The sequence below is a fragment of the Salvia hispanica genome, chromosome 3 (genome assembly GCF_029641045.1).
Source record: "Salvia hispanica isolate PSC_SH4W2 chromosome 3, Shi_PSC_v1, whole genome shotgun sequence".
NCBI classification, from domain to species: domain Eukaryota; kingdom Viridiplantae; phylum Streptophyta; class Magnoliopsida; order Lamiales; family Lamiaceae; genus Salvia; species Salvia hispanica.
The window spans coordinates 17848625-17873403 of record NC_142694.1 but is presented as its reverse complement, the minus strand read 5'-3'; the positions used below and the strand labels follow the sequence as shown (position 1 = coordinate 17873403).

Sequence of the window (24779 nt, the reverse complement as noted above, 5' to 3'; positions counted from 1 at the left end):
AATCCTATTATTACTAATTGGAAACGAAATTACCTTATCTTAATATATGTGTCCTAAAATATCCATTGAGGGTTCCTAGCTTTTTTCGGTATGAAATTACCTTATCCCAATGTATGTATTGAGGAAGATGAAATTAGACGAGTTCCCAAAAATTATTAATCCAATATAGATATAGATATAGGAATTGGGATGTGCATACACACAGAAACATGCGTATTTGCAAGCAGCTCCAGGATAAAAACGCACACTCGTGGTATGTCTGACTTTTGCATCTAACACCCCAAATGAAAAAATGAGACTATTTTTTTATGGACGGAGAGATTATAAAACTAATGCATAAAAGTAGGACTGACATTCCACTATATTTTTTAAAACACGAGTCAAGTCAGATGGTGTCAATTAATGGAGGGCGGAGAAAGTATCACTTTGCTTAGCTTATCCGGATAAAAAATTCACAAAGCAAATACAAGAAATATCTAATTTGGCGGCAATGAAAACTAGCTACTATACAAATACAGAAGCAGCCTTTCCTACAAATAGCAATTTCAATTGCTGATACTTATTTGACAGTTGAAGCAAAGCATAAAATGACCTAAACTTGTGAATGGTTGCTGCGGCAGTTCAATCATAAACTCGCTGTAAAACTAAAACTGGTAATCCTCGAATCGGAGTGTGCAGCTGGGCCTCAAAATCCCAGCTCCAGTGATTATGTGCAACATGTTGAGATAAAATCAATAGCCATAACACGTTCGGCCTCAAAATCCCAGCTCCAATGATTCTGGTGCAACAGTTTAGGCAAATTTTCATACGAACAACAACGCAAACAAACAAGTATTAAAATTAGTTGCATGTGTTGCTTCATCAATTTTAAACTAATGAACTATATTTACATTGCTCATTCACCAATCTAAGAGATCAAGAGTTAGAAATAAACATAGGCAAGGATTCTTAACAACCCAATTTACACCTGTTGATCTTGCAGTAACTTGTCATTCGTTCAGTATTATATAATTCAGCATATGTTTCATCATTGTAACAACGTTTTTTACATCACAACTTAAATTAATATTACATCATAAACTTGATCCAACTTACCTTGGTAGTGCAGCAAATAGCAGATGGCAGCAGCCAAACCAGTGTAGTAGTTCCATCTACTCAAGAATATTAATATGTAAATAGTCACAGAAAACTCAAAAGAAACGGTTACAATTATGTTAAGATCTTCAAAATAAAGAATAGTCACCAAGTTGATTCACTCTACGACCGGGCTGATTGAAACCTCTGTGGCAAAAACCAATGAAAAACACCAAAATCAGATAAGAAAAAAGAGTAGTCAGCTGCTCTACAACTCTGTAGTAGGAAAAGCCAACGACATACATACCTAAGAATACGTCATTACCAAAACTCTGTCTTAAACCACAATTCCCTTGGGCATAACTCTCTTCATCAATTTGAGAAGAAAATCATCTTCGGTTTGTCCTTCAGCTTGATCTATTAGCATTGAAAAGGTACCAGAATCTGCGGAGAATTCTTTTTGATGCATATCTTCGAGGATTGGTATTGCCTTGTTAAGTTCATTTTTCTTCAACAAATTCTGTACTAAAACGTTGTATGTCACACTATCGGGAGGACAACCACGGTTCTCCATCTCTTTAAGCAAACGCTTAGCGTTCTCCACATCACCTTCTTGACCGAGCAGACCAATGATAATTGTGTATATTCTACGAGAAGGTTGCAAACCTTTAGAAGGAAGTTGATTGAAAACATCTATTGCAACATCATGCCTTCCGTTTCTGCATAATCCATTAATAAGAACACTATACGTGACTATATCGGGAATAACTCCTTTCGCTTCAAATGTGTGTAAAAATGAAAGAGCTTCATCAATCTTCCCATCCCTACACAATCCATCCAACAATGTATTGTAAGTATACAAGTTAGGACTTACTCGTCGAGCTTCCATTTCGTTGAAAAGCTTCCAACCATCAGTAAATCTACCTTTGCCAAATAAGCCATGTAACATAGTAGTGTAAGTGTATGCATTATGCATCAAACCTTTAGAAGGAACGTTGCAAAAAATCCGCCAAGCTTCATTCAATCTTCCATGCTTGCAATATCCATTGATTAAGCTGGCATAGCTGACAATATCAGGCTTAAGACCACTTTCCGCCATGGAATTAAGCACTAGTTCTCCCCTACCCATTTTACCTCTCATACAAAACCCATCAATCAACGTATTATAAGTGATAATATCAGGACAAACATTATGTTGCATCATAACTTTTAACAAATCCTCGGCCTCTTCCGCCATACCCTCCTTGCAATATGCATCAACTAAAATATTGAAAGTGATCACATTCAAAGGCACATTAGAATCAACCATTTCATTCACCAAATCCTTAACATCTGCAAGTCTACCAACATCACACATCCCTTGGATCAATGAATTATACGTGATAACATTAGGCGAAAGCCCCTTATCAACCATCTTGGACAGAAGCCGAAAAGCATCATCCACCCTTCCGGTTTTGCACAAGCCGTCGATCAATGCACTATAAGCCCAAGCATCAAGTCTCCGCCCGGTTTTTTCTAATCTACGAAACAAATCATGAGCTTCAAAGATATGTCCACCTTTGCAAAGCCCATCTATCACTGTCAAAATCATAATATTACTAGGCTCACATAGTTCCCAATCCAACACCTTCTTGAACAAATTCATGGCATCGACAACCTTTTTATCCAAAAACAGACCTTTGATGAGAGTGCCGAATGTCATGACATCCGGTTGGTAGCCGATCTTGATGAGTGTGCCCATTATAGCAAAACCGAACCCTACGCGTTTCAGAAGGCAATAGCAATTGATCGCAATGTTCATCGAGCAATCATTCATTGCGACACCCATTTGGCGCATTTCGTCGAACACATGGAGGGCAAAATTGTACTGCTTCAACTTGGCAGTGGCACTCATCAATTTGTTGTAATCGTAAACGGAAGGCTTCGGACGCATTCTAACCATTTCGTGAAACAATTTAACAGCATCATTCAATTGATGAACACAACTAAAATCTATACTACTACGCAGCTTAGGTGGAAAGGGCTTATCTTTAGCTGCAATTCGTCTTCTACCAACCAGACGTATTGCAGAAGCAGCTGTATTTCTGGTCTTCTTCATCGTTGGCTATAGGCTGCTGAAAAAGAAAAGGAGCCGAACAAAATCCTAAGAAAATTCTGTTTTACTTTGTTTCCTTGCCTCACTACAAAATAAAAGAAAAAGGAAAACAAAAATTGTTTATAATGGAGTACTACAGTTTTAAAAAGAAGGAAACTAGAAGTACTCATTCAAAAAGAATAAATTATAAAATTATAATAATGTCAAATTTCAACTTGTTTATCTATAGAAAAACAAAAATTCTACTCCCTCCATCCACGAATAAGAGTCCCGTTTTTCCATTTTGGTTCGTCCACGAATAAGAGTTCCGGTTCATAATTACCATAAATGGTAAAGAGACCCCACATTCCACTAACTCATTCTACTCACATATCATTTAAAACTAATATATACAAGTGGGATCCCTATTCCACTAACTTTCTTCCACCCACTTTTTTAACATTTCTTAAAACCCGCGCCATTTAGAAATGAGACTCTTAATCGTGGACGGAGGGAGTATTTCGGTAATAATTCATCTGTTTCATAAAAACAGAAACTTTTTTTATTTTGATTTATTTTCTAAAAATAAAAAACTTTTATCTAAGAATTATTTTTTGCATATGAGATGAGACCTATTATTTATTTAGAGGAGTATGGAGATAGTAGTAATAAATAAAAGCTGAATTGATGAAGTCCGAATTGATTATCCAAAACAATAAAGACGAAAAAAACGCAAAACAGACATGCAAATATATGTAATGGTGTATCATCTGATCGACGTGATTCGATGATGATTCCCGCGAAAGAATTTACCTAAGAAATGAAATGTCATCACAACTAGCCGGAGATCACCATGAAGGCTTTTTTCAAGCCCAAATCCAAGACCCCCGCCGAATTGGTCCGCCAAGCTCGCGATCTGCTTCTCTTCGCCGACCGCGCCGCCGCCCCCCACATCAAGGACGCCAAACGCGACCAAAAGGTCCCCCTTTTTCGCCATTATCCCCACATTCTGTTCTATTCTTATTTCATGTCGTAATCATATTCCTATGTTGATCTCAATTTCATTCTGCATTTAATTTCCCCCATTTATGTTGAGGTGTGAAATTGAACGGATATTCCTTTCATTATGATTTTTATCTTAATTACCAGGGTATTGAATTTAACCAAATTAGCTCAAATGATGGATATTATCAGGGGGTTTGGGTTGGGATGTTCCACACTTTCAATTCATTTTAGAAAACAGAGGATTAGTCTACCCAGCTTAATCCTTCTAAGTGATAACAAAAATATTCGAGTTAATCTACCATTTACATTGATGGATTTATTTATTTTGAACTTACTTTACTATGCTTTCCTTCATATACTCATTCTCATGTTTTATCAATCTATTCTGTGTTTTCATATTTATTGAATCAGGTGATTGTTGGAGTATATGTTTTGCATTGTTTTACTCTATTTTTTTTAATTTGTGTAGATGAAGGATCTGAACAAAGTTATCGGGGAACTGAAAAACATTCTTTATGGAGACAGTGATTCCAAACCTGTAGTAGAAACTTGTGCACAATTGGCAATAGAGTTCTTTAGGGAAGACAATTTTCGTTTGCTTATTACATGTCTTCCCAAGTTGAACTTTGAGGTAAATGCAGAGTATTTTTACTTTCAAGGTTAAAATGGTGGTGTTGAAAAGGAAACTATTTCTCTTGATTTTGAAATGTTTGAATTTACCGCCCCAAGATTTTTTACTGGATATTTCAATGGGTGATTGTTACAAGTCACTAGATAATCTCTTGCAGACTCGCAAACAAGCTACACAGATTGTCACGAACCTGCAGGGGCAAAAACTACAGTCAAGGTTGATAGCTTGTGAATACATGGAAAGGAACTTAGCTCTCGTGGACATTTTGATAGCCGGGTAAGACTATGTGGATGATTTTGTTTGGGCTTTTGACTGGTATTTTGAACTGAATCTACACTTGAAGAGATGTTTTTGGAACTTGGTGAGTTAGAAAATTGTACTCCATTATGCTACAATATAAGAAACTCTAATAGTTTTCATTTCTAACATCGAAACTTGACAACACATGACATCTTAATACTAGAAGGTTTAAACCCTTCAAACTCGACCAAGATAATGCACTTGATTTTGTTTCATGCTCGCAAAGTGTCATTTGCGTTTGATAGTGCGCATGATCTTCTTTTAATTGTTAAAAAAGTATATTTTTTAACCACACTATCTTAATTATATCTTTGCTGGTGGTCATCAGTTATGAGAATAACGATCTGGCATTACATTATGGTGCAATGTTGAGGGAGTGCATACGCCACCAAAGTGTTGCAAAGTAAGTTGATTATTCATTTTCCTTGTTGATTATATTAAACTGATTTTCAGAATGGGATCAATTTCCAGTATCATAACATTAACATAGATAATTGATCTTGCAAGTAAGTGATATTGATCGGCCTGGGTGTGGGCAGTGAGGAGTCCAGCTTAAGGATAGCGCTTAAAGATATCACCAAGTTGTTTATCCTTATCTTTAGTTTGTCAGTTATCTTTGATTAAGAATCCCTTGTTTAATAGTCTTCTAAATTATCTTCGCCCTTTTGAGGATTATCTCTTGTCTTTAACTCCATTTTAATGAAGTGTAATAGTGAATTCATTCCGTGATAGATGATTTTTTCTCTATGCATAAACCAAGATTAAGTTAGTTTACAGGGTAAGCAAGGAAGCCAAATTGTAGTCTCCTCGCACCCCTAGACCTTCCCTCATCTCCGAATTTTTCCTTTATACAAGGTCGCTCTATTACCACATATGTGGAAGGGCTAACTTGTTTAATGATTCTTGTGTTCCTTACTGGAATCTGGAATTTTGTAGTTTAGCAAACCGTTTGGGCTGTTACCCACTGATTTAATGAACCAAAAGTTTCTGCACCTGCAGATGAGCACTTATGTCTCCTTTATTAAGCAGCCGGCATATTAGTATTAGCTCCATGTTTACCTTTAGCCTTTGCATTTTGTTATTAGTTGCTTTGTATGTTTAAATCTGGCTTACTAATTCTAGATTCTGCTTTAAAGGTACATTTTGGATTCACAGCATATGAAGAAATTCTTTGAGTATATACAACTCCCAAATTTTGACGTTGCTTCCGATGCTGCTGGCACATTCAAGGTTATGCATTTAAACTAATTAGTGAAATCGTACACTGTACTTTATTAGTTCCATTAGAAAATTGCTGGTTCATCTGCAAGCTATTTCGGTTTTTTATTCTTTCTTCTGGAGCCTCAAATATTTGTTCGGGGATGGGATTCGTACCCTGGTCTCTCACCCTTGCAAAGGGAGGAATGCCTCTAAGAATAAGTTCCTTGTATTATATTATAAGTATTGGGATGGTATCACTAGAAATATTAGTTGCTGTTTCTCATTCTCACATGCTTCTATAATCATGTCATATAGAATGGCACTGAACTGTGAAGATATATTAACCATATAATTTCAGTTAGATACTTATGAGTTGTGATAGATGAGCAAAATTTGGTAAAATGACCTTATATAAGTGAGGGGGGTGTGTTATATTGCTAACTACAACTAAATAATATGCATTAGATCATTAGATCAAGGCACAAGATCATTTAGCCACGGATATTAATATAGTATTAAAAAAATATCAATCAGGGGTATTAATGTCAATTAACAAAAAGTTAGTTATAACTAACTTTTAAAAAATATCCCAAAACTTTAAATGAGTATAACTATCTCAATTTAAATTATTTTTTTACACAACATATATCAAATTAAAGATAATTTTATAAGGATTCTAACGAGAACTCACTTGCATATGTTCCAATGTCAAAAGTTGATTTTTTTTTTAATTTTCGTATTTTTTTCGTATCAGCTTAATGTAAATATTGGTATAAAAATATGTCAATATACTATATATACAATGTCAACGCAAAATTGTGTCGACATGTTCAATGAATCACATTGATATTTTTTATATACTATATTGATATTTTGATCAAAAATCCTAATTTTGGTAGTTTTCTAATCTTTTTAAATTTAAATAATAATAAAATGAAATTACACATGGCAATTTGTAGACCACTAGATCTTTACATACTTATGATTTTAAATTAGTTGTAGTTAGCAAATAAAGGTTGAGTTGGCAATTGATCACTCCCCATATAGGTGATGTATTGTGCCTTTCCCTCATTGTACTGATTATGTCTGACATTCACTTATGGTATCTCTTGTTTTAGGAACTATTGACCAGACATAAGTCAACTGTAGCTGATTTTCTATCTAAGAATGATGACTGGGTTAGTAGATTTGTTTCTTCTTTCACTAATGTTTTATGTAATGTAAAAAAGGTTTAGCATCATGACCGTTATATTTGTCTATCATCCATGTACGAGTTCTGCTGCCATATCTTTTTATGAAGCTTAGTTTGTGCAAGTAATAATAACTGAAACAACTTCCATCATATTATCATTTCAGTTTAAATTAAAAATTTAATCATTTAAATTTCACAGAATGAAATGATGCTGATTTAGAACACCTTAACACATCGTGACTTTCTGATATATTAAGTCATTTTCTTGCTAGTTCTTTGCGGATTACAACTCGAAATTGCTTGTATCTACTAATTATATCACTAGAAGGCAAGCTCTCAAGGTAATGATCATTCTCTCTCTGTTATCTGTTCTATTGGAGTATTGTTGCATTCTGTTTACTCTGTATATTGTAAGTGAAAACTTTCAATTATGTCTATTGCATCCCATTCCTGCTCATTTCTGATTTTGTTATGTACTTCTTTCAGCTCTTGAGTGATATCTTGCTTGAACGTTCAAATTCGGCAGTGATGATTCGATACGTTAGCTCGATGGACAACCTAAGGATCCATATGAATCTTCTAAGAGTATGATTGTCTGCTAATGCATTAGCCTCCTTCATTTAAAAGAAAAAGAGTACAAGGAACAAACAATTATAATCACAAATGCATTTTATTCATATAAATGTGGAAAGCACAACTTAAATTCATGGGTTATACTACAAATTGCTTCATCTGCATGAAATCTAGCTTTTGGCCTAGAAAAAATTGTAAAACTCTAACTCCCTTCCAAAATTTTAAAAAATATAAATGGATATATAGAATATTCTGATATCGCAATGTTAATTTAAACTCATGCCTCGCTCTTCATTTTTTCTTTTGACAGGAGTCTAGCAAGAGCATTCAGATTGAAACATTTCATGTTTTTAAGGTATCAATTCTAAAGTTGATCTAAGCTCATGGGAAATCAGGTGAGTTCACATGTTTTCATGGTTCTCATTCAACATCATATTGGTAGTTATTTGCAGCCAATCAGAACAAACCCACAGATATCATCAATATCCTTGTGGCGAATCGAACCAAGCTTCTTCGACTTATCGCTGATATTAACAGTGACAAAGGTAATAGTGAAGTCTCATACAGATCAATCTTGAGATTTTATTTCAAATGGAAACTCTAACTGATCATGTCGTCTGCTGCAGCTGCAGATGATGAGAAATTTAATTATGATAAATCTCAAGTTATACGAGAAATTTCAGCCTTGAACTCCATTAACGACGATGGATGAACCTAGGACAGAATCTTGGCTACGAATTTCTCTCATTTCAATGGAGTTCATGGAAGACGTTTTGAAATCAGGACCCATTTCCTTTAGTTGTAACCTATTTTTCATTTTTAGCACAACCTATTACTTTCCAAAAGGAGTGAATAAAGTGAATAGTTTAGCTATGTTAGACTTTAATTATTTTGCATCGTGTTTTTTAATTTTGAAATCTCAATATTGGAATTAAATAAACAAGACTCCTACCGAATCACTGACCGAGATATAGCGGGTCGACAGGCAACAAGTAGGAAGGATTAGTTCAGCAACACTAACATGGGTAGCCTTTTGAAGGGGTGAGACGTGGAACACTAGGTGCAGGCAGGCGTCGGCTGACAACTTGAGACGGATAAGTCACCAGACCAATATGTTCTAGAATTTTGAATGGGCCAAAACAATGGGGTTTCAACTTATGATTCTTAGACCTGTGCAACACCAACCAAGTTGCCCTGGCTGCAATCACCTTGCAGTGTCGAACCCGGCAAAGATGGAGAACCTTGCATGTGATTTGAAGTTGTATGAAACTGACGTGGCTAAGGTCACGGGGAAAAGTGTGGTGCACAAAATTTGCCCAAGGCCGGATGCACACAAGCTGAATTAAATGAGAAGATTGTTACGAAAACAACAACTATATTTTAGGACCACCAAAGTGTTAGTTATCAGTGATACTCCAGGATTCTATTACGCAAATTGTATTTTATTATACTCGACAACGGTGTACGAAACACCAATACAGAACACTATACCTCACAAGAACCCGAGGACACACCTCTTACACTTAACTCCCCCGTACACACTCCACGCACACTTAGCTTCCTAATTGTGCACACTTAACAACACTAAATGCCTATTTATAGGAAAACCAAGTCAGTCAAGAACCGACATTACTAATCTAGAGAAATCTAGTTAACTAATTCTACTTAATATAATAATACAAAATATCTAATCTATATTCCACATCGGTGGAGGGGAGTGATCAATTGTTAACTCACTCTCTAGTTGCTAACTACAACTAATTTAAGATCATAGGATTTTAGAAATCCAGTGGTCTAAAATTTGTCATGTGTAATTTTCATTTTTATTAATTAAATCGAAAAAGATAAAAAAAAACTACTACCAAATTAAAGTTTTGGATGAAAATGTCAATATAGTGTTTTGAAAATATCAATACAATGCTTTAAAAATGTTAACACATTGCTTTAAGATTGACATTCTACATGTGTTATATTTACATATTTTATATAATATGTTGAAATTTGTTGTACGAAAAAATTGAAAATTTTTGAATTTTTTTTCAAATTTTGACATCGGAACATATGCAAGTGAGATCTCGTTAGAATTCTTATGAAATTATCTTTAATTTGATATATGTTGTGTGAAAAAATAATTTAATCGAGAAAATTATATGCGTTTTAAAGTTATGTGATATTATTCAAAAGTTAGTTACAACTAAATTGTTGTAAATTGACCTTAATACCCTTATTAATGTTTTTTTTATCGTATTGACGTTTCGAGACTTATGATCTAGGCTCTTGATTTGAATATCTAAAGATTTTTAGTTATAATTAGCAATTAAGTATTAAGTTAACAATATAACTCTTCCCGTACTGGTGGAACTCTCTAGATATGCCTTTCTTTTGTTAATTTAATTAATCCATTTCTCTCGGCTCTTCTTGAAGTCGGTGAAGCCCTTTTTTTCAATAAAAAGGACATGGAGCGACGTGGCGAATCAAGGAGTGATAAAGAAGAGATGTTTATTATTCTGTTTTCATCGCCTTTCTTTTGTTAATTTAATTAATCCATTTCTCTCGACTCTTCTTGAAGTCGGTGAAACCCTTTTTTTCAATAAAAAGGACATGGAGCGACGTGGCGAATCAAGGAGTGATAAAGAAGAGATGTTTATTATTCTGTTTTGATGAAATCTTGTAAGCAAGAGATTAAGAGGTTGTACATAAATTAGGAGGAACTTCTAGATGCTTCCAATGCTAGAAGTTTGTAATGTTTCTTATTTTTGAATCAATCAATGAAATAGTGACCACCAGTTACTTATTTCGAGTATTGTCTATGTTAACTTTCTTCTTCATCGTGTTGTGTTTCTTTCAAGTATGCAGTGGACATCCAAATACAACTTCAAATGGTTGATCCGGCGGATGAGTGAACACTCATATTGTAGCACAATTTCACCCATGCAAGCCAGTTTGACCAATCGAGGAAACGATTTAAAGCCTCCGTTACGTTGCCCTTCTTCGAGTGACAGACACAACTCATTTTAAGTTTCATATGACATAAGAAATAAATCGTACCAAAACGAGCTCACAAAAATGTGATAGCAATCTGATAGGAGGTTCGGATACTAATATGTAGGCAAGCAACTACAATGGAACCATATAAAAAGACTACGACTCAACAACATTGTGATAGACAAACCGACTAGTATGCAAAAAGATTGGTTGTACTTCATCCTAGCAGGTCTAGTCGACGGGCATATAAATCTCCCTATATATTTACACATACATCCACCACAATCTTAGTATAGATTTGTATAACTAGAATGTCTTCAAGAATGTATAATTACTGTGTGTAGAACAAAAGTACATCAACACGGAGTGACACTAAATTTCATGTACAAAGTAATCAAAGCATCGATAACTAAAAGTCATGTTCATAGAATCTCGCTTGGATAGAACTGCCTTCAACATCGTGGTTTTGTATGCATAATATCATGCATAGAAACTGAGGTCGGCATGGGTATCTTTATACTTCTGCGAGAGGTAATCTTCACATTTAACTGGAGGGAATCTGAGAGAGCATAACAGTGTAATCAATAAGAACTACAAAAATTATAGTAATTAGTAAATAGTTTACTATATTATAAGTCTATGCAAGTAATAACATAATGCTTGACCGTAAGCAGTCTTATCCCTGATGGCAGCGTCAAGTTTTTATACGTGGCAACAAATGACATTGTTTTGATCAAAATAATATAAAAGGACATGATTTTTATTGCAATGTCATTTTCAATTTTGTTAAATCATCTTTGATTTGGGGGCAGTTTGATCTCATGAGAAAAATCAGACAAATTGAAAGCTCAAGTATTGTCATTCAAATTTATATGTTCACGGTGACAAACAAGAATTCGGCCAAAGTTGATGTTTTAACGCTTAATATCCCTTTTGTTAAGTGCCCATGCTAGTATTGCATGGGCTGTGTTCCTGCATGAGCCTAGAGTTAAAAAGATCACCCATGTTAATGTGTCTCGTCAAGGAATATTGTTTTGTGGACCGCGTTCTGCTGTAGGGTCTCATTTAAGGAGAGTTCTATTGAGGTATCATTAGTCTCTCACTTGCAATCACCTTCACTCTATCAGTCCCACATGATATATAGTGTTGCACCAAATTCTCATTAACATACCAAAAAGCTCATAAGCTATAGAGAGTATTAAGTGCAGGCGATTATCAATTAAACTTACTTTGGAGGATTCTTCTCTGATTGGCATGTTGGCAAACATTCAACAATGCATTCATGACTAGGCTCGACAAAAAATGCTATCTGCCAATGGAAAAACAAGAGTCAGCCTTCCCATGGTCATAGATCAACATGCATACGGATAAGAGACACAGATTATATCACCATCAGAATATTAGAAGAATGATCCTTTTTTTCCTAAAAAACAATCCTTGGCTTAAATAGAGAGACTACTTCCACCATTCCATAAAAAGAAGTTTCTTTGGTCCAAGTCCTATATTTCATTATTGAAGAGGTAAGAAGACAAATAAAAAAGCTGTGCCCATGGTTTGTTTTGTGTCAAACTTTTTTTTGCTGTCTGATCCCTATGAGCAATAGGATGCAGATTAATAATAACTGCGCTTTTGTTTGTTTCTATATATACTTTGAAATTAGACGCTCCGACCTATTTCTTTGACAATTAACACTAATAAACCCAACACTGTTTCAGCTAAACAAAACTAATTTTCTCCTTTTACAGGATGAATGCTCATACAATGAATGAAATGAAAACCGAAACTAGATTAAACAAATGTATAGTGCAAGACAAGAAGAAAATCCCTGAAAGGACATCACAATAATTAAAAAGTCTTACTGAGTATCTTTCTTGGCCATTGCCCAATACTCGATGCAGCGTGGATCTGCCCAGAGATCAATTACACATTACATATGTATATACACATTATTTGACAACTAGTGTTAAAAAATCTCAGTATAATGCTGTTGTAGATGGACACAAAACCAGATGAAATGGTGCAACATTCTATAAAAAGAGATAGAACATTAAAAAGTGAGGAAAACTCCATGATAATGGTATTCGCTTCATATTTCTAGAAAATTCGTTGGATGCCCATCAACCATTGTGCTGTCGTGCAGTTACCTTTAAGGATTAGCCTAGTTAGATAAAATATTCAACGTTGATCCATGTCATTTAGATGGATTAGAACTTTGGGATATGCCATTGCTTTTCATAATTTCTATCATTTGAGCTAATTTTGCTTGATTCATATCCCAATGAATGGGGGTAAGATTGGAGAAATATAATAATAAGGATAAAAGTGCTCAATCATCTATCTTATGATTCTTATCAATCATGAAAAGAAAACGCCTCCTTAAGGTATTAAAATAAACAAGTTATCATACTTGTATGTCATCGCATGATTACCTGAAAAGGCAATTGCTCCATCGCTCCAGCATATCACCTAGATTAACTATAAATGCCCTACATATAAAAAAAAAATGCACAGTTACAAGGCTTAAATTGGATACAAAAAAAATGTGGATTTAATTTCCTCAATTCTGTTTTTTACATAATGCCAAATACTACAGAAATATAAGTACACAGTTATAAGTAAAAATCAAACAAAAAAGTAGATTATTGACTTGAAGTAGTAGTATTAATGTTCTATATGGTTACAGTAATAAATTGGTACAAACTGGTATTAGGCTTCATTATAATATAAAAAATAATGTCCTGATCATACAATGCAAAGTACTAACAAGCAGAGGCAGAAAACAGTTTTAGATGAGTGGCCATAAATTCTGCCAGGAAAGACAAAAATATAGCCTCACCCTTTTAATGGTGGTACATACTCCCAGGTCTGAGGCTTAGCATCTTTGTCTTTACATATCTGCAGTTATTGCTAACTTCCAGATCAACTGAGAAAATGGAGAACGAACAAGGCATAAATATATATGTTGCACATACCTGAAGACCATAGTTATCATCTGTTGCCAAAAGGGTAATTAAACCATAATCAGTATGTGCACCAGCTCCGAAAATTCCATTGGCAGGTTCAGAAGTTCGACCTAAGTTATAATGAAGCACTGTTACTGTCTACTATGATCAGTTATGACATGCTACTTGAATCGCAATAATCCTTACCTTCGTAATGTAGCAGCCTCAAAGTTGCAATAGGGTTTCCGAGCATTTCAGGTTGATCAAAAAAGTTGATATCTAGCCCTAGTGCAAGGGCTATCAGCCGGGAAATGGATCTCGATACCTCTCTATTAAAATCCAAAAATCGAAACTGTAATATTCATACTACTAGGTAGGTAGTAGATACTCATACCAGTGATAGAAAAGAGATAAGAACTTATAAACTCCCTAATTGGATTGAATGATCAAACAAAAAGAACACATCACATGTTCCAAGCGAACAACGCCAATTTCGGAGATAGTGAAAATATTAGACAGGTCCTCCACAAACAGTAAAAAGACTTAGTTTATTAATATAGGGAAATGCAGGAGTTTCCGAGCAAGCAATACAACAATAGTGAATTAGTTTAAGTAAGGAAATTATTTCATCCAAGGGACATAAATAAGCCTGTGCAGCTGCACGTGCACCCTTTGTGTATAAACTGCGTCCCTAACATGTCATTAACTGGACAAGAATATTGGTTTATTATGTCAAAGTGATGAGACATATCACCAATTATCTAGCCCAGAGCGGTGATTTACGTAGCCCATAAGCTATCAGTTCAAATGGCAGATAAGTAAGTAGCAGTATGACCTGCAACAATAATATCTAACTGTATCAGTTGAAAGAGTGATGGTGATTGCAAGTGATCTGTTCTTAAAACTAAAAATGACAGTCACCTAAAATAAGCGGAGGGTTGTCATACGATCTGCTAGCATAAGAAGTTTTAGAATGAAAACCACAAGCTAACTAACTAAGTGGGACATGGATGATGAATAGCATATAGTTAATGGTGTAAATAATATCCAGTGACTCTTCATGTATAACAGTATTAGCAGACTAATATGTGACAAACTCTCATAAACATCACTAAATACTTCTTCCAATAATATATAAAATGTTTTTACTGTTTCTCATATTATTAGTTACACTAGTAATGTTTTATGCTATTGTACTACATATATAACGAAATTAGTAAAAAAAGAATTATTCTAAGATCAAAGAGAAAAACTATGTTTTGGCCTCCACTGACAAAGGAAAACATGCTCAGTACTGAATTTCATGGACACATTTGTGTCTAAATGATGGTAATTACATAAATGAGAAGATGAAACTTACAGTGCCTCTTGGTGATATTTCTCCATGGTTTTCCTCCACCTGGGCAAAATATCTGACAGAAAAAGTTCACTAAGTTAGAGGATATTCACAATAATCAAATTGGATTTTGACTTGCGATGCCAACCGAGTCCCATAAGCATCCCTTGGAATTAGACACAAGGACGACAAGCATTTGGCATGCAAATACTGTAACAAACTGATACTCTTCATGAGATCTAATCTTTCTAGAAGTTACCTTCCGATGGCCACTTGTTTGGGCCGTAAAATGGTTTCTGTGCATCAGACTCATCTTCAGACACTTCAATGCCTATGTAATATCCCTCCTTATAGTCCCCTGAAATGTGCCATACAGATAATCTCTTAACTCAGCAGGAACATTTAAATTGAACCATGTTTTCATCAAACAGTGATCAAACCATGAATTTGATTGGCAGGGTTCAAGTTTTCATCAAACAACGGAGTATAGCCCCGACTTTTCTCATTCTTTAGAAGCTTCATTTTCTCCTGCTCGGGCAAATTGAAAAATCTTTTGCTTTGAGAGAAGACCTCATCCATGAATTCCTTATCGATTCCATGATTGATCACATAGAAGAATCCAGAATCCAAGCATGCCTATATTTCACAGAATAAGTTGGTGAATCAGATGAGAATTAAAATATCCGTTCAACATAAGTCTCCTTATTTCAACAAAGAAATAAACAGATTTGGGCAATCTGTTCTCTCCGAATCAGCAAATTAACTATTTCATCAAACTAGCAGAGCTGTGAAACTGTAATTTTATTTTTATAATAATTTTATAATTCCTGATTGAAATGAACGCCTAAATCCAAATAACCATGATTATGCGTTTATGAATACACATGAAAATTAACATACTATTTCATCGAGAAAATCCGGCACAGCAATAAACCATTCGGTAAAACTAATTATTTCGATAAACAAAGCAGAGTCTCACAATTGAAAACTGAATTCGCAGTTATCGGTTTGTGTTGAGAGGTATAGAAGCATAAATAGGATGCTTAAACAGCAGAAATTGAGCGCGAGATAGAGAGGGAGTTGCCTGTTTAAGGAGGGAGACGGATAGCTGAACATCTGAACTGGAAAGGTCAATGCAATTCAGGAGTGAGACATTCGCAGACTCTGGAATCAGAGTATTCATTTCTTTGATTTGTTTTCTCTGCAGTTCTACAATTTTTTGTAGCAGTTGGCTGAATATAAAATGCAGCACTTTCTACAATAAAGGACAAAGAAATTATTTTAGTTTTGAAAATTTAAACAACAGAGTTTATATGTTTGGGATTATTTTTTAGGTTTTTTATAAACAAATATATTATCATGGTTTAGGATGTACAAATGAGTTTGATAAAATAAATTAGAATGATATTTACCATTTTAGGCTAAACCTTCCCTATTTTATTTTTGAGACATTTCTTTAAAAGCCTTATGCTAATTGAGTAAGTATACAACTAGGCTGAAAGCTGCATATTGCTACTGATGCAATTTTATTTATCTTATCAATAGCATCCTCAAGAAGTCAAACAAACAGATGTCAAAAAGATTTGTTTCTTTTGACACTTATATGTACAATAAAAACGAATCTTATTATTGATTTGAATCGTAAATATTAATTTCTCATGATATTGAGTTGAGATTGATAAATAACCGAACACGAAAAATAGCTACTATGATCGACACATTTCTCATCACAACAAATGAAAAAACAAACGAATGAGACAGTGATATTTAAGTAAACGTTTTGAAATTTCAAGTAGTGTCGGACGCATTGCAACGGCACAAGGGGCAAGAGTTGTGGACGGACAGCCACCGGAAAATGCAGTTTTCATGGAAAACATGGCCGCAGTGCACTTTCTTGCCGCCGCCTGATCCAAAGCCCTCCATGCAGACTGCGCATTCGCGGCCGCCTGCATCAATCGTCGGCATCTCCTCCACCGCGAACCGGGCGGTGGCGACCCTGAATTGAGCTTCAAGGTTGTACTTACTCCACTCTACCGTTGAATCTTCTTCGGGCTGCGTAAAAGCTAATTCGAAGTCGATCATTTCATCCATGCCAATTAATTACTAATATATACGCAAAATTAATTAAACAGTGGTGAGTATACTATTTTCCCTGTAGCATATGGTTTCCCCTATTTATAGAGACTAAAGTAGTTGATAGTTGATTCCCATTTGTAGTGGTATAAACATAGAAGCGTCCAGGTAATAGCCAAAAGCTAAAACTAGTGATGTTTTGTTTATTATATTTTATTTGAATGTTTTAGGTGTGTCTTAATTAAATGTGTTTTCTATATTTGGATTTGCTTTCCGGAAGTCACTGCTCACTAGCGTCAAGCCACACAGAATGTTTAAATTACTAAGTTAATTAATACTCCTGTAATATAATTCCGGTTTTATTCCAACGTCAATTTACATTTATATCTCGTGTTTCTACCAGACAGCAAACTCAGGTTATATTTGCGTTACGCTACTTATTCCGTTAAATATTACTTCCTCCGTCCCTTAAAATTTGTCACCTATTTCCTTTTTCGCCCGTCCCTAAAAATTTGTCACATTTCACTTTTATCATTTTTGATAGTGGATTTCATATTCAACTAACTCATTCTCACTCACATTTTATTATAAAAACTAATATATAAAAGTAGGACTCACATGTCACCAACTTTTTCAACCCACTTTCTATTACATTTCTTAAAATCCGTGCCGAATGATGACAAATTATGGGGGACTGAGGGAGTAAAATTCATAACGATTAATTATACTTTAGTTTGTTTTTGTAAGTTGGAAAACTGTTTTTGTAAGTTGGAAAACTGAGGTCGATGCCGAATGAATTATAGATATAGTAATTTTTATATAGAAAACTTTAATTTGCCATTGGATGTGGTCCATTAACATTCCAATTTATAATTTTATTTGGTTTTTAAAGATATGGAGAAGGAGCTATAGTATAATAAATTCTCAACAACATCATCCTCCACTATTGGAAATTCATAAAAAGAAAGATGGTCAAGTTTGACGTGATGAGTCAACTAAACATACAAAACTATTGACGACATCGAAAACTCAGTGTAAGGAAAATGGATGCACTTGTACAAAAGTTTCTCATTGTCTCCCCACTCGACCGTTAAAATATTTCAGTACATGAATGTTAGTACAAGTTTAATTAAAAGGGTGGATTACTATAAACTAATTTAATCAGGATTTTTTGCAAATCAAAGTATAATAGTTTGACGAGGAATGAAATGCTGAGCGCTCAAAATGAGCACCAACATGCTACAATTCTCTCTTTTTTTTTTCTTTTTTTTTTTCATTCTATTGTATAATTTAGTTAATTCTCACTTTCTCTATTCAATTCTCTACGTTACCCTTCTTCTTTTTTTCTTTCTATAATTTTCTATGCCTCCCCTCTTCAATTATTACGCCTCCCCTCGTTTTTTTTCTTCTACAATTTAATCGATTCTCTATCTTTTTTTTTTCTCTCTTTATGCAATTCCCTCTTCTAATTTTGTGCCTAAATTTTTTTGCTCAATTCTTATTTTCTTTCAGTGATGCTACTTTCAATTGCCAATTACAGACTACTTAGAATGCCCATGGCTGTCAGGTTTGTTCTCAAATTTTGAATCTTCATTTTTGAAATCCCCAAATATGAATTTGATATTCCAAGATTTGTGTTTGGAAAGAAAAACATTGGGAAATTTCAATCTCTGTGTGTGATTTACATTTATATGCAAATATGAGATTATTGATATATTAGACGTGAGAAATTATAATATGAGATGTGTAGTGGAATCTGATTTTGGAAAAAAAATGTTATGGAATCTCAATCCGAGAAATAATTGATAGAAAGAGCGAATTGAGCAGATGAATTTTCGAACGCGCCAATGGGCGCTCACAATTTTCAACGCATGTTAAACTTTTATGGTAGTACTCCATAAGACTCACTTTCAAGTGAATATAAATTAGTGTGCGGGTACACGTGAGTCTTGTTCTTTCTATTTTATCTCTACTACATCTCGTCACTATATTTACTTTTTTAGCCATTCCGGGGTCGTCCAAAATTGCCACTACCGCTGATCGGAGTTCATCATTAAAATTTAATCAATCCATGGCCATACGAATAATTAACTAAGAGAATTTAGTTGAAAAACTATCCTGTATGGAGAATAAGCCGAGAGAGCAAAAACTACGGTTTTTGTTAAGCTGAAAAATTAGCGTGATTATCAATAGATCCACATCAGAGAAACAAGCACGCGAAATAAATACTAGGAGTAGTATATTTTTATTGAGCTCTCTTTCTTTTCTTTTCTAAGTGCTGACATGGGACAGATTGGTCAGGAGTATATTCTAATTAACTAGTTAATCCAAATTGGCCTATTAGTATTCATTTCAATTAATTAATACTCGTTTTAAGTCTATAAAGTTGTTTAATTTTTCAAATCAGCATATTAATTAGTACTTGGAAATTTTCAACTATATAAGTAAAATTGTCTATGCATTGTAGTGCACTTGTTATTTTACATATATTGTCTCATGCCATCCCGAAAAGGCATAGTAGTTCATGATAGTTTAGGCCATATAATAATGCATCTTAGTCTTGATAGTTTAATCCACTAACTAGTCTACAAGACAAAATCTTATAACAATAACACTAAACACATTGTGCAACAATGAACAAACCCACATAGATAAAACCTTTTCTTATCCATTCCAAAACACTTTTTTCCAACTACATTTGTGGTTGAGTGGTTCTGCTGACTTGCTGAGGTCGCACACCATGACCAATTTGCATGCCGAAAGCCCCGGCCCCCATGGACCTTCATGCACTCACTCACCTTGTCATCTTTAACTTGATCGATAATTGGTTTGTTAACAATAAGAACTTACGTATCTGTTCCAAGTTACTTGAGTTATATTTTATTGGAGGTTGTCCCAAGTTATATTATTCATTTCTTTTTTTAATGATTTTTTTTATTCTCTCTTCTCTCACATATTTCCGTCTGTCTTATACTTTATCTCACTGCAATTCATTTTTAAACATCAATTTCTTAACCTCGTGCTCAATATTACAACAAATGAAAAAACAAACAAATCCGACAATAATATCTACATTTTATCAAGTGGCGTCCGACACATTGCAGCGGCACAAGGGGCACGAGTTATTGATGGAAAGCCACTCAAAAATGCAGCTCTCATGGAAGACATGGCCGCAACGCACTTGCTTGGCGCCGCATGACCCGAAGCCCTCTATGCAGACTGCGCATTCGCGGCCGCCCGCAGCAGTCGTCGCCATCTCCTCCACCGCGAGCCGGGCAGCGGCCATCCTGAATTCAGCTTCAAGGTTGTACTTGTTCCATTCCACCGCTGAATCTTCTTCGGCCACTGTTAAAGCAAAGTCGAGGTCGAACATTTCATCCATTAATTCCAATTAATATTTATATATGCGTGTATAGTATATATATAGATATATGATGAAAGAGGCAAAAATGATTAAACAGTGGTGAGAGTTCCCTCTAGATTATGGTTTCTCCCTATTTATAGAGTAGTTGATGGCAATCTGTAACAGTCTAAACATAGAAGCGTCCACGCAAGAGCCAAAAGTTCAAGAAATTATATTTTTTGAAAAAGTAATGTTTATTTATGTACAGCAAGTTTTATGCCACTTGGGGAAATTATAGATGTCACAAGCTTAGTATTTTTTATTTTGGATTTACTTTCCGGAAGTCGGTACCCACTAGCGTAAATTAATAAATTAATAAAATGGTCTGTATTGATAATTTGAGGTTAATTGTATTCTAGTTTGTTTTGTTAATTTGGAAAAGCAGAGTGAATTATAGATAGTATCATTTACATAGACAAATTATAGTAGTAGCATTGAATGTGGCCCATTAATTTTATTTGATTTTTAAAGATATGAAGAAGGAAAATTAATGGGTTCTTTTGTGCAAAAGTATAGTTGCCCCACTCGGCACTCGACCGTTTCAGAAACTTCATATCTCCATCTAAATCATCTTTCATGTTTCTCTACCATTTAGTTTAAGCCATTTCGAAGTCAGTTGGAAATGGCCACTGGTCCCGGTGGCGGAATTTATCATGTAAATTCGCATTTGATATTTAATATTTTCTAGATCTGAAATAGTTTAGTATTCATAATTTATACCCCGTATATTATTATGTACAACGCAAAGATTGTTGGTATACCGATAAATTTGATATAAATTCAATCATCTCATACTTATTATTATTTGATGGTGAGGAAATTTGGTGCATATATATATCTAACTAGTTACACCAAATATGTAATGCCCGAGACAGAATAGGTTGAATGTCAATGCCAAAGTACCCCAATGAGTTACCCCAACGTCTAAAATGGAGGGAGCATGATTGAACCGAAACGTACCAGAAAGATAAAAATTCCAAGAATACATAGATATGAGACTACATATTCAATGAGAGCTTAACAAATTTGATATGGGCTAGTCATACCAACAAGATGTCTCATCTTTTCTAGTGTCTATCTCATAAGAACTCCATAATTAAGCGTGGTTAGCTTGTGGCAATTCTAAAATGGGTGACCCCTGGTAAGATTCTCATGAAGCGTGTGGATGAAGACAAATTTCGCTGAAAAGACTTGTGTTGATTTGTGGAGACATCCGTCAATATGAGAATCGGGTCGTTACAAAATCCCATTTTATGTTTAAAAATGTCACATTAATTAATTGTGATTTCACTTACTACTTTTTTAATTATACCAATATATTCTACTGTTACACAACTTAAAAATTCAAATACATTAAAAGTAGTAGTACTATGGTAATGTTTAAATTAAAATTAAAATACATTTGAAGGTATTGATTTCAGAGAAATGATATGCGGCGCGATTCAATTTGGGCGACAGATGAGGGCTTCCATTTCACGTGTGAAGATTCTTTTTTTTTTTTTTTTTAATCTACGAATTTCTCTCTCATCAACCTCTCTCCCTCCCTCCTTGCACACCGCTCCACTTGCTTTTTACAATTGACTAGTGTTAACACCTGTGCTATGCACAGGACAAAAGATTTTTAAATAATGAAGGTATATTAACTTAAAATAAAGAATATAGACTAAATAAGTATAAAAATGTATTTACAGATAAGGACTAATTAAAAATAAGTATTTATAATATTATAAACAATAAAAAAAAATATTTGTACAATTGTACTTCTCTCAATCCACTCTTAATGAAACATTTTATATTTTAGCAGAGATTGTATACTATTTTAATATTTGATATGAGTGTAGTATAAAATTAAAGAAATAACAAAAGTGGAGATGTGAGGATAAAATAGAATAAGACATACAAATAAAGAAAAATGTAATACTATATTTACTAAAGAATAAAAAAAAGCAAACTATTTGAATATAATTATGTGTACTTTTAGTAATTTAAATATAAATATATTTATAAATTATATATCTTGAATATAAATATATATTCATAAGTAATTTCAACATATTTAATTAAACTAATATATTACATACTATAAATTGTACTACATTATTACTATACACAACAATAATTAATGTTATGCAATATTGTTCTTTGTTTGATAATGGTATTAATTTAGTTTCACTTTATATCATTATTTATTGGTGTTTTATAATTACTTGATTTAGCCACCCTTGAATTCAATATAAACATATTTTAAAATTTTGAGAAATAAAAAGAATAGAAATATGAGTAAATAAAAAACAATTCAATCTATACAACACTGAAGTATAATTACTTAATTCAAAAAAATAATTCAAAAAATATAAAGGCCAATAAATTAAAATTTCAAATTAAAACTCAGCATGAATATAATAATAGAGTACATAAATTAGTCAAATTGTATGCTTATCCGATTTAATCGCACTGATTTTTCAATTACTATAAATTTATTTAAAGAATTTAATTTTAGAAGTATTATATATTACTCACTCCGTCTTATAATAAATGTCATACTTTATTTTTTAGTTCTACCAAAAATATCATATTTCCATTTATTAAAAAAGGTCTCTCTTATATAAATATAAAAATTATATTTTCTCTCTCCATTTATTTAACATATAAAATAAAACTTCATAAAATCTGATGCCGTCTCACAAATATGCCATCTTTTGAGGGACGGAGAAGATGCTATTGTACAAACAAAGTTCAAGCCAAATACTCAAATTAAACACTATTTATTTGGAAAAGAGGAGTATACGGAGTTCTATTATTCAATGTTTTTAAAATAGAAAATATATTAAATGCACAAACAAAAGGCCAAATATTACACATAAATTAATTACTGCTTTGAAACCCTGTTATTTTCAAACGGTCAAACCCTACAGGCCTACACCATATTGGCACCACAATCTCTCTCTCCTAATCGACGCCGCCATTTCCCCCACCGCCCCTTCTGCCTCGCCGCCGTTCCTCCCGCCCCACTCGCCGCTCCACCGCCCCGCCTCGTGCCATCGTCAGTTCTTTCGCCATACATTACGCCCTCCTGCCAGCCCCCATACTTCACGCCCACCTACCCCGGCCAGCCGTCGTCGCCTCATGCCGAAATGCGCTGATTGCTGGTCGTCGCCGGCGTATGGTTGTTGTGGTTCAGCCTCGTCGTCAGCCTCTGTCTGTTGTGCACTTGATTCACCACCTTCCATCTCTCTCTGTTCGTAGTTGAGCTCGACGGTTCAGCTTCTTCCCCCGTCCGTCTGCCTTCTCTATCTACTCCGTGGCAATCGGCCACCACCTTTGGTACATCTGTCACATACTTTCTTTCCCCCAAATAAAACTCTGAAGACTAAACATCACACAGTCTAACTCATCTTTCTCTCTCCCGTTCAATTCTCCGGCAATAAGAGCCATCGTCACCTCCCTCTCGTCAGATCGGACCGTCACCGCCCAGCCTGCTGCCCTTGTCATCCATCAGTGGAGGCTTGGAGCTGTCTGCAATCAAAAAATCAGATAATTAGTCCACTATAATATAGATTCAATTAATGGAGTGGATACATATAATTGTTTAATCTATAATTGTTTAATCTTATTTGAGAAACCACTATTGTTCAATAGGAGCTGCCGGCCTCATCGGTCCAATGGTTATCATTCCTTAAAATGACTAAAAGGATAAATAAAATAGCTCTACATTTTCCCTCCAAAAAGGGCAAAATCGTCTTTTCAATAAACTGTCATTTTAGATTAGTAAAGATAAACTGAAATTCTTAATCTCTCTACACCATTTTTTTTTACAAAATGAAGCTCCAGATCTCGTTCTTCGTCCTTTTCTCTACACTATTTTCACATATATAACTTGACAATTGACACTTGTTTTCTTCACTGTGAAATATGAATTCCCAACACCTGTATTCCTTTCCTTCCCCAACTTCTCGATATTTGCTACCCCAATTTAATAATTTCATTGAAA

The 24779-nt window shown here is 34.4% G+C and overlaps 3 protein-coding genes across 4 annotated transcripts; 1 reads left to right on the top strand and 2 right to left on the bottom strand.

Moving 5' to 3' along the window:
* Nucleotides 1–380: 380 nt before the first annotated feature.
* On the bottom strand, nt 381–3297 carry LOC125214128 (uncharacterized). 2 transcript variants are annotated; one of them, XM_089068486.1, is made up of 4 exons: nt 1382–3297; nt 1244–1281; nt 1096–1151; nt 381–778 (listed from the first exon to the last, which is right to left on the bottom strand). In XM_089068486.1, exon 1 carries the CDS (start codon nt 3170–3172, stop codon nt 1412–1414), a length of 1761 nt encoding a protein of 586 aa, XP_088924612.1. In that variant the 5' UTR covers nt 3173–3297; the 3' UTR covers nt 381–778; nt 1096–1151; nt 1244–1281; nt 1382–1411. The 2 variants fall into 2 exon arrangements, with proteins under 2 accessions (XP_088924612.1, XP_088924611.1); XM_089068485.1 differs by having other exon boundaries at nt 1096–1281.
* Nucleotides 3298–3876: 579 nt separating this feature from the next.
* On the top strand, nt 3877–9008 carry LOC125216388 (putative MO25-like protein At5g47540). The gene is made up of 11 exons (XM_048118080.2): nt 3877–4127; nt 4623–4784; nt 4942–5060; nt 5413–5487; nt 6221–6314; nt 7403–7462; nt 7749–7817; nt 7963–8061; nt 8360–8404; nt 8492–8594; nt 8676–9008. The coding sequence occupies exons 1-11, from the start codon at nt 4002–4004 to the stop codon at nt 8759–8761; spliced, it is 1038 nt and encodes a 345-aa protein (XP_047974037.2). The 5' UTR covers nt 3877–4001; the 3' UTR covers nt 8762–9008.
* Nucleotides 9009–11309: 2301 nt separating this feature from the next.
* On the bottom strand, nt 11310–16575 carry LOC125216918 (kihadalactone A synthase LFS-like). Its single transcript, XM_048118705.2, has 11 exons — nt 16397–16575; nt 15753–15948; nt 15572–15670; nt 15337–15388; nt 14184–14305; nt 14007–14107; nt 13871–13929; nt 13464–13520; nt 12894–12939; nt 12264–12343; nt 11310–11593 (listed from the first exon to the last, which is right to left on the bottom strand). The coding sequence occupies exons 1-11, from the start codon at nt 16493–16495 to the stop codon at nt 11515–11517; spliced, it is 990 nt and encodes a 329-aa protein (XP_047974662.2). The 5' UTR covers nt 16496–16575; the 3' UTR covers nt 11310–11514.
* Nucleotides 16576–24779: the final 8204 nt, after the last annotated feature.

Coding starts and splice junctions, on each gene's coding strand:
- LOC125216918 (XM_048118705.2), bottom strand. CDS start 16,495: ATGAATACTCTGATTCCAGAGTCTGCGAATGTCTCACTCCTGAATTGC. Junction 15,949..16,396: donor CCGTCTCCCTCCTTAAACAG/GCAACTCCCTCT, acceptor TGTGAAATATAG/GCATGCTTGGATTCTGGATT. Junction 12,344..12,893: donor ATGGCCAAGAAAGATACTCA/GTAAGACTTTTT, acceptor TTCCATTGGCAG/ATAGCATTTTTTGTCGAGCC.
- LOC125214128 (XM_089068485.1), bottom strand. CDS start 3,172: ATGAAGAAGACCAGAAATACAGCTGCTTCTGCAATACGTCTGGTTGGT.
- LOC125216388 (XM_048118080.2), top strand. CDS start 4,002: ATGAAGGCTTTTTTCAAGCCCAAATCCAAGACCCCCGCCGAATTGGTC. Junction 4,785..4,941: donor TTCCCAAGTTGAACTTTGAG/GTAAATGCAGAG, acceptor AATCTCTTGCAG/ACTCGCAAACAAGCTACACA. Junction 7,463..7,748: donor TATCTAAGAATGATGACTGG/GTTAGTAGATTT, acceptor TTTTCTTGCTAG/TTCTTTGCGGATTACAACTC.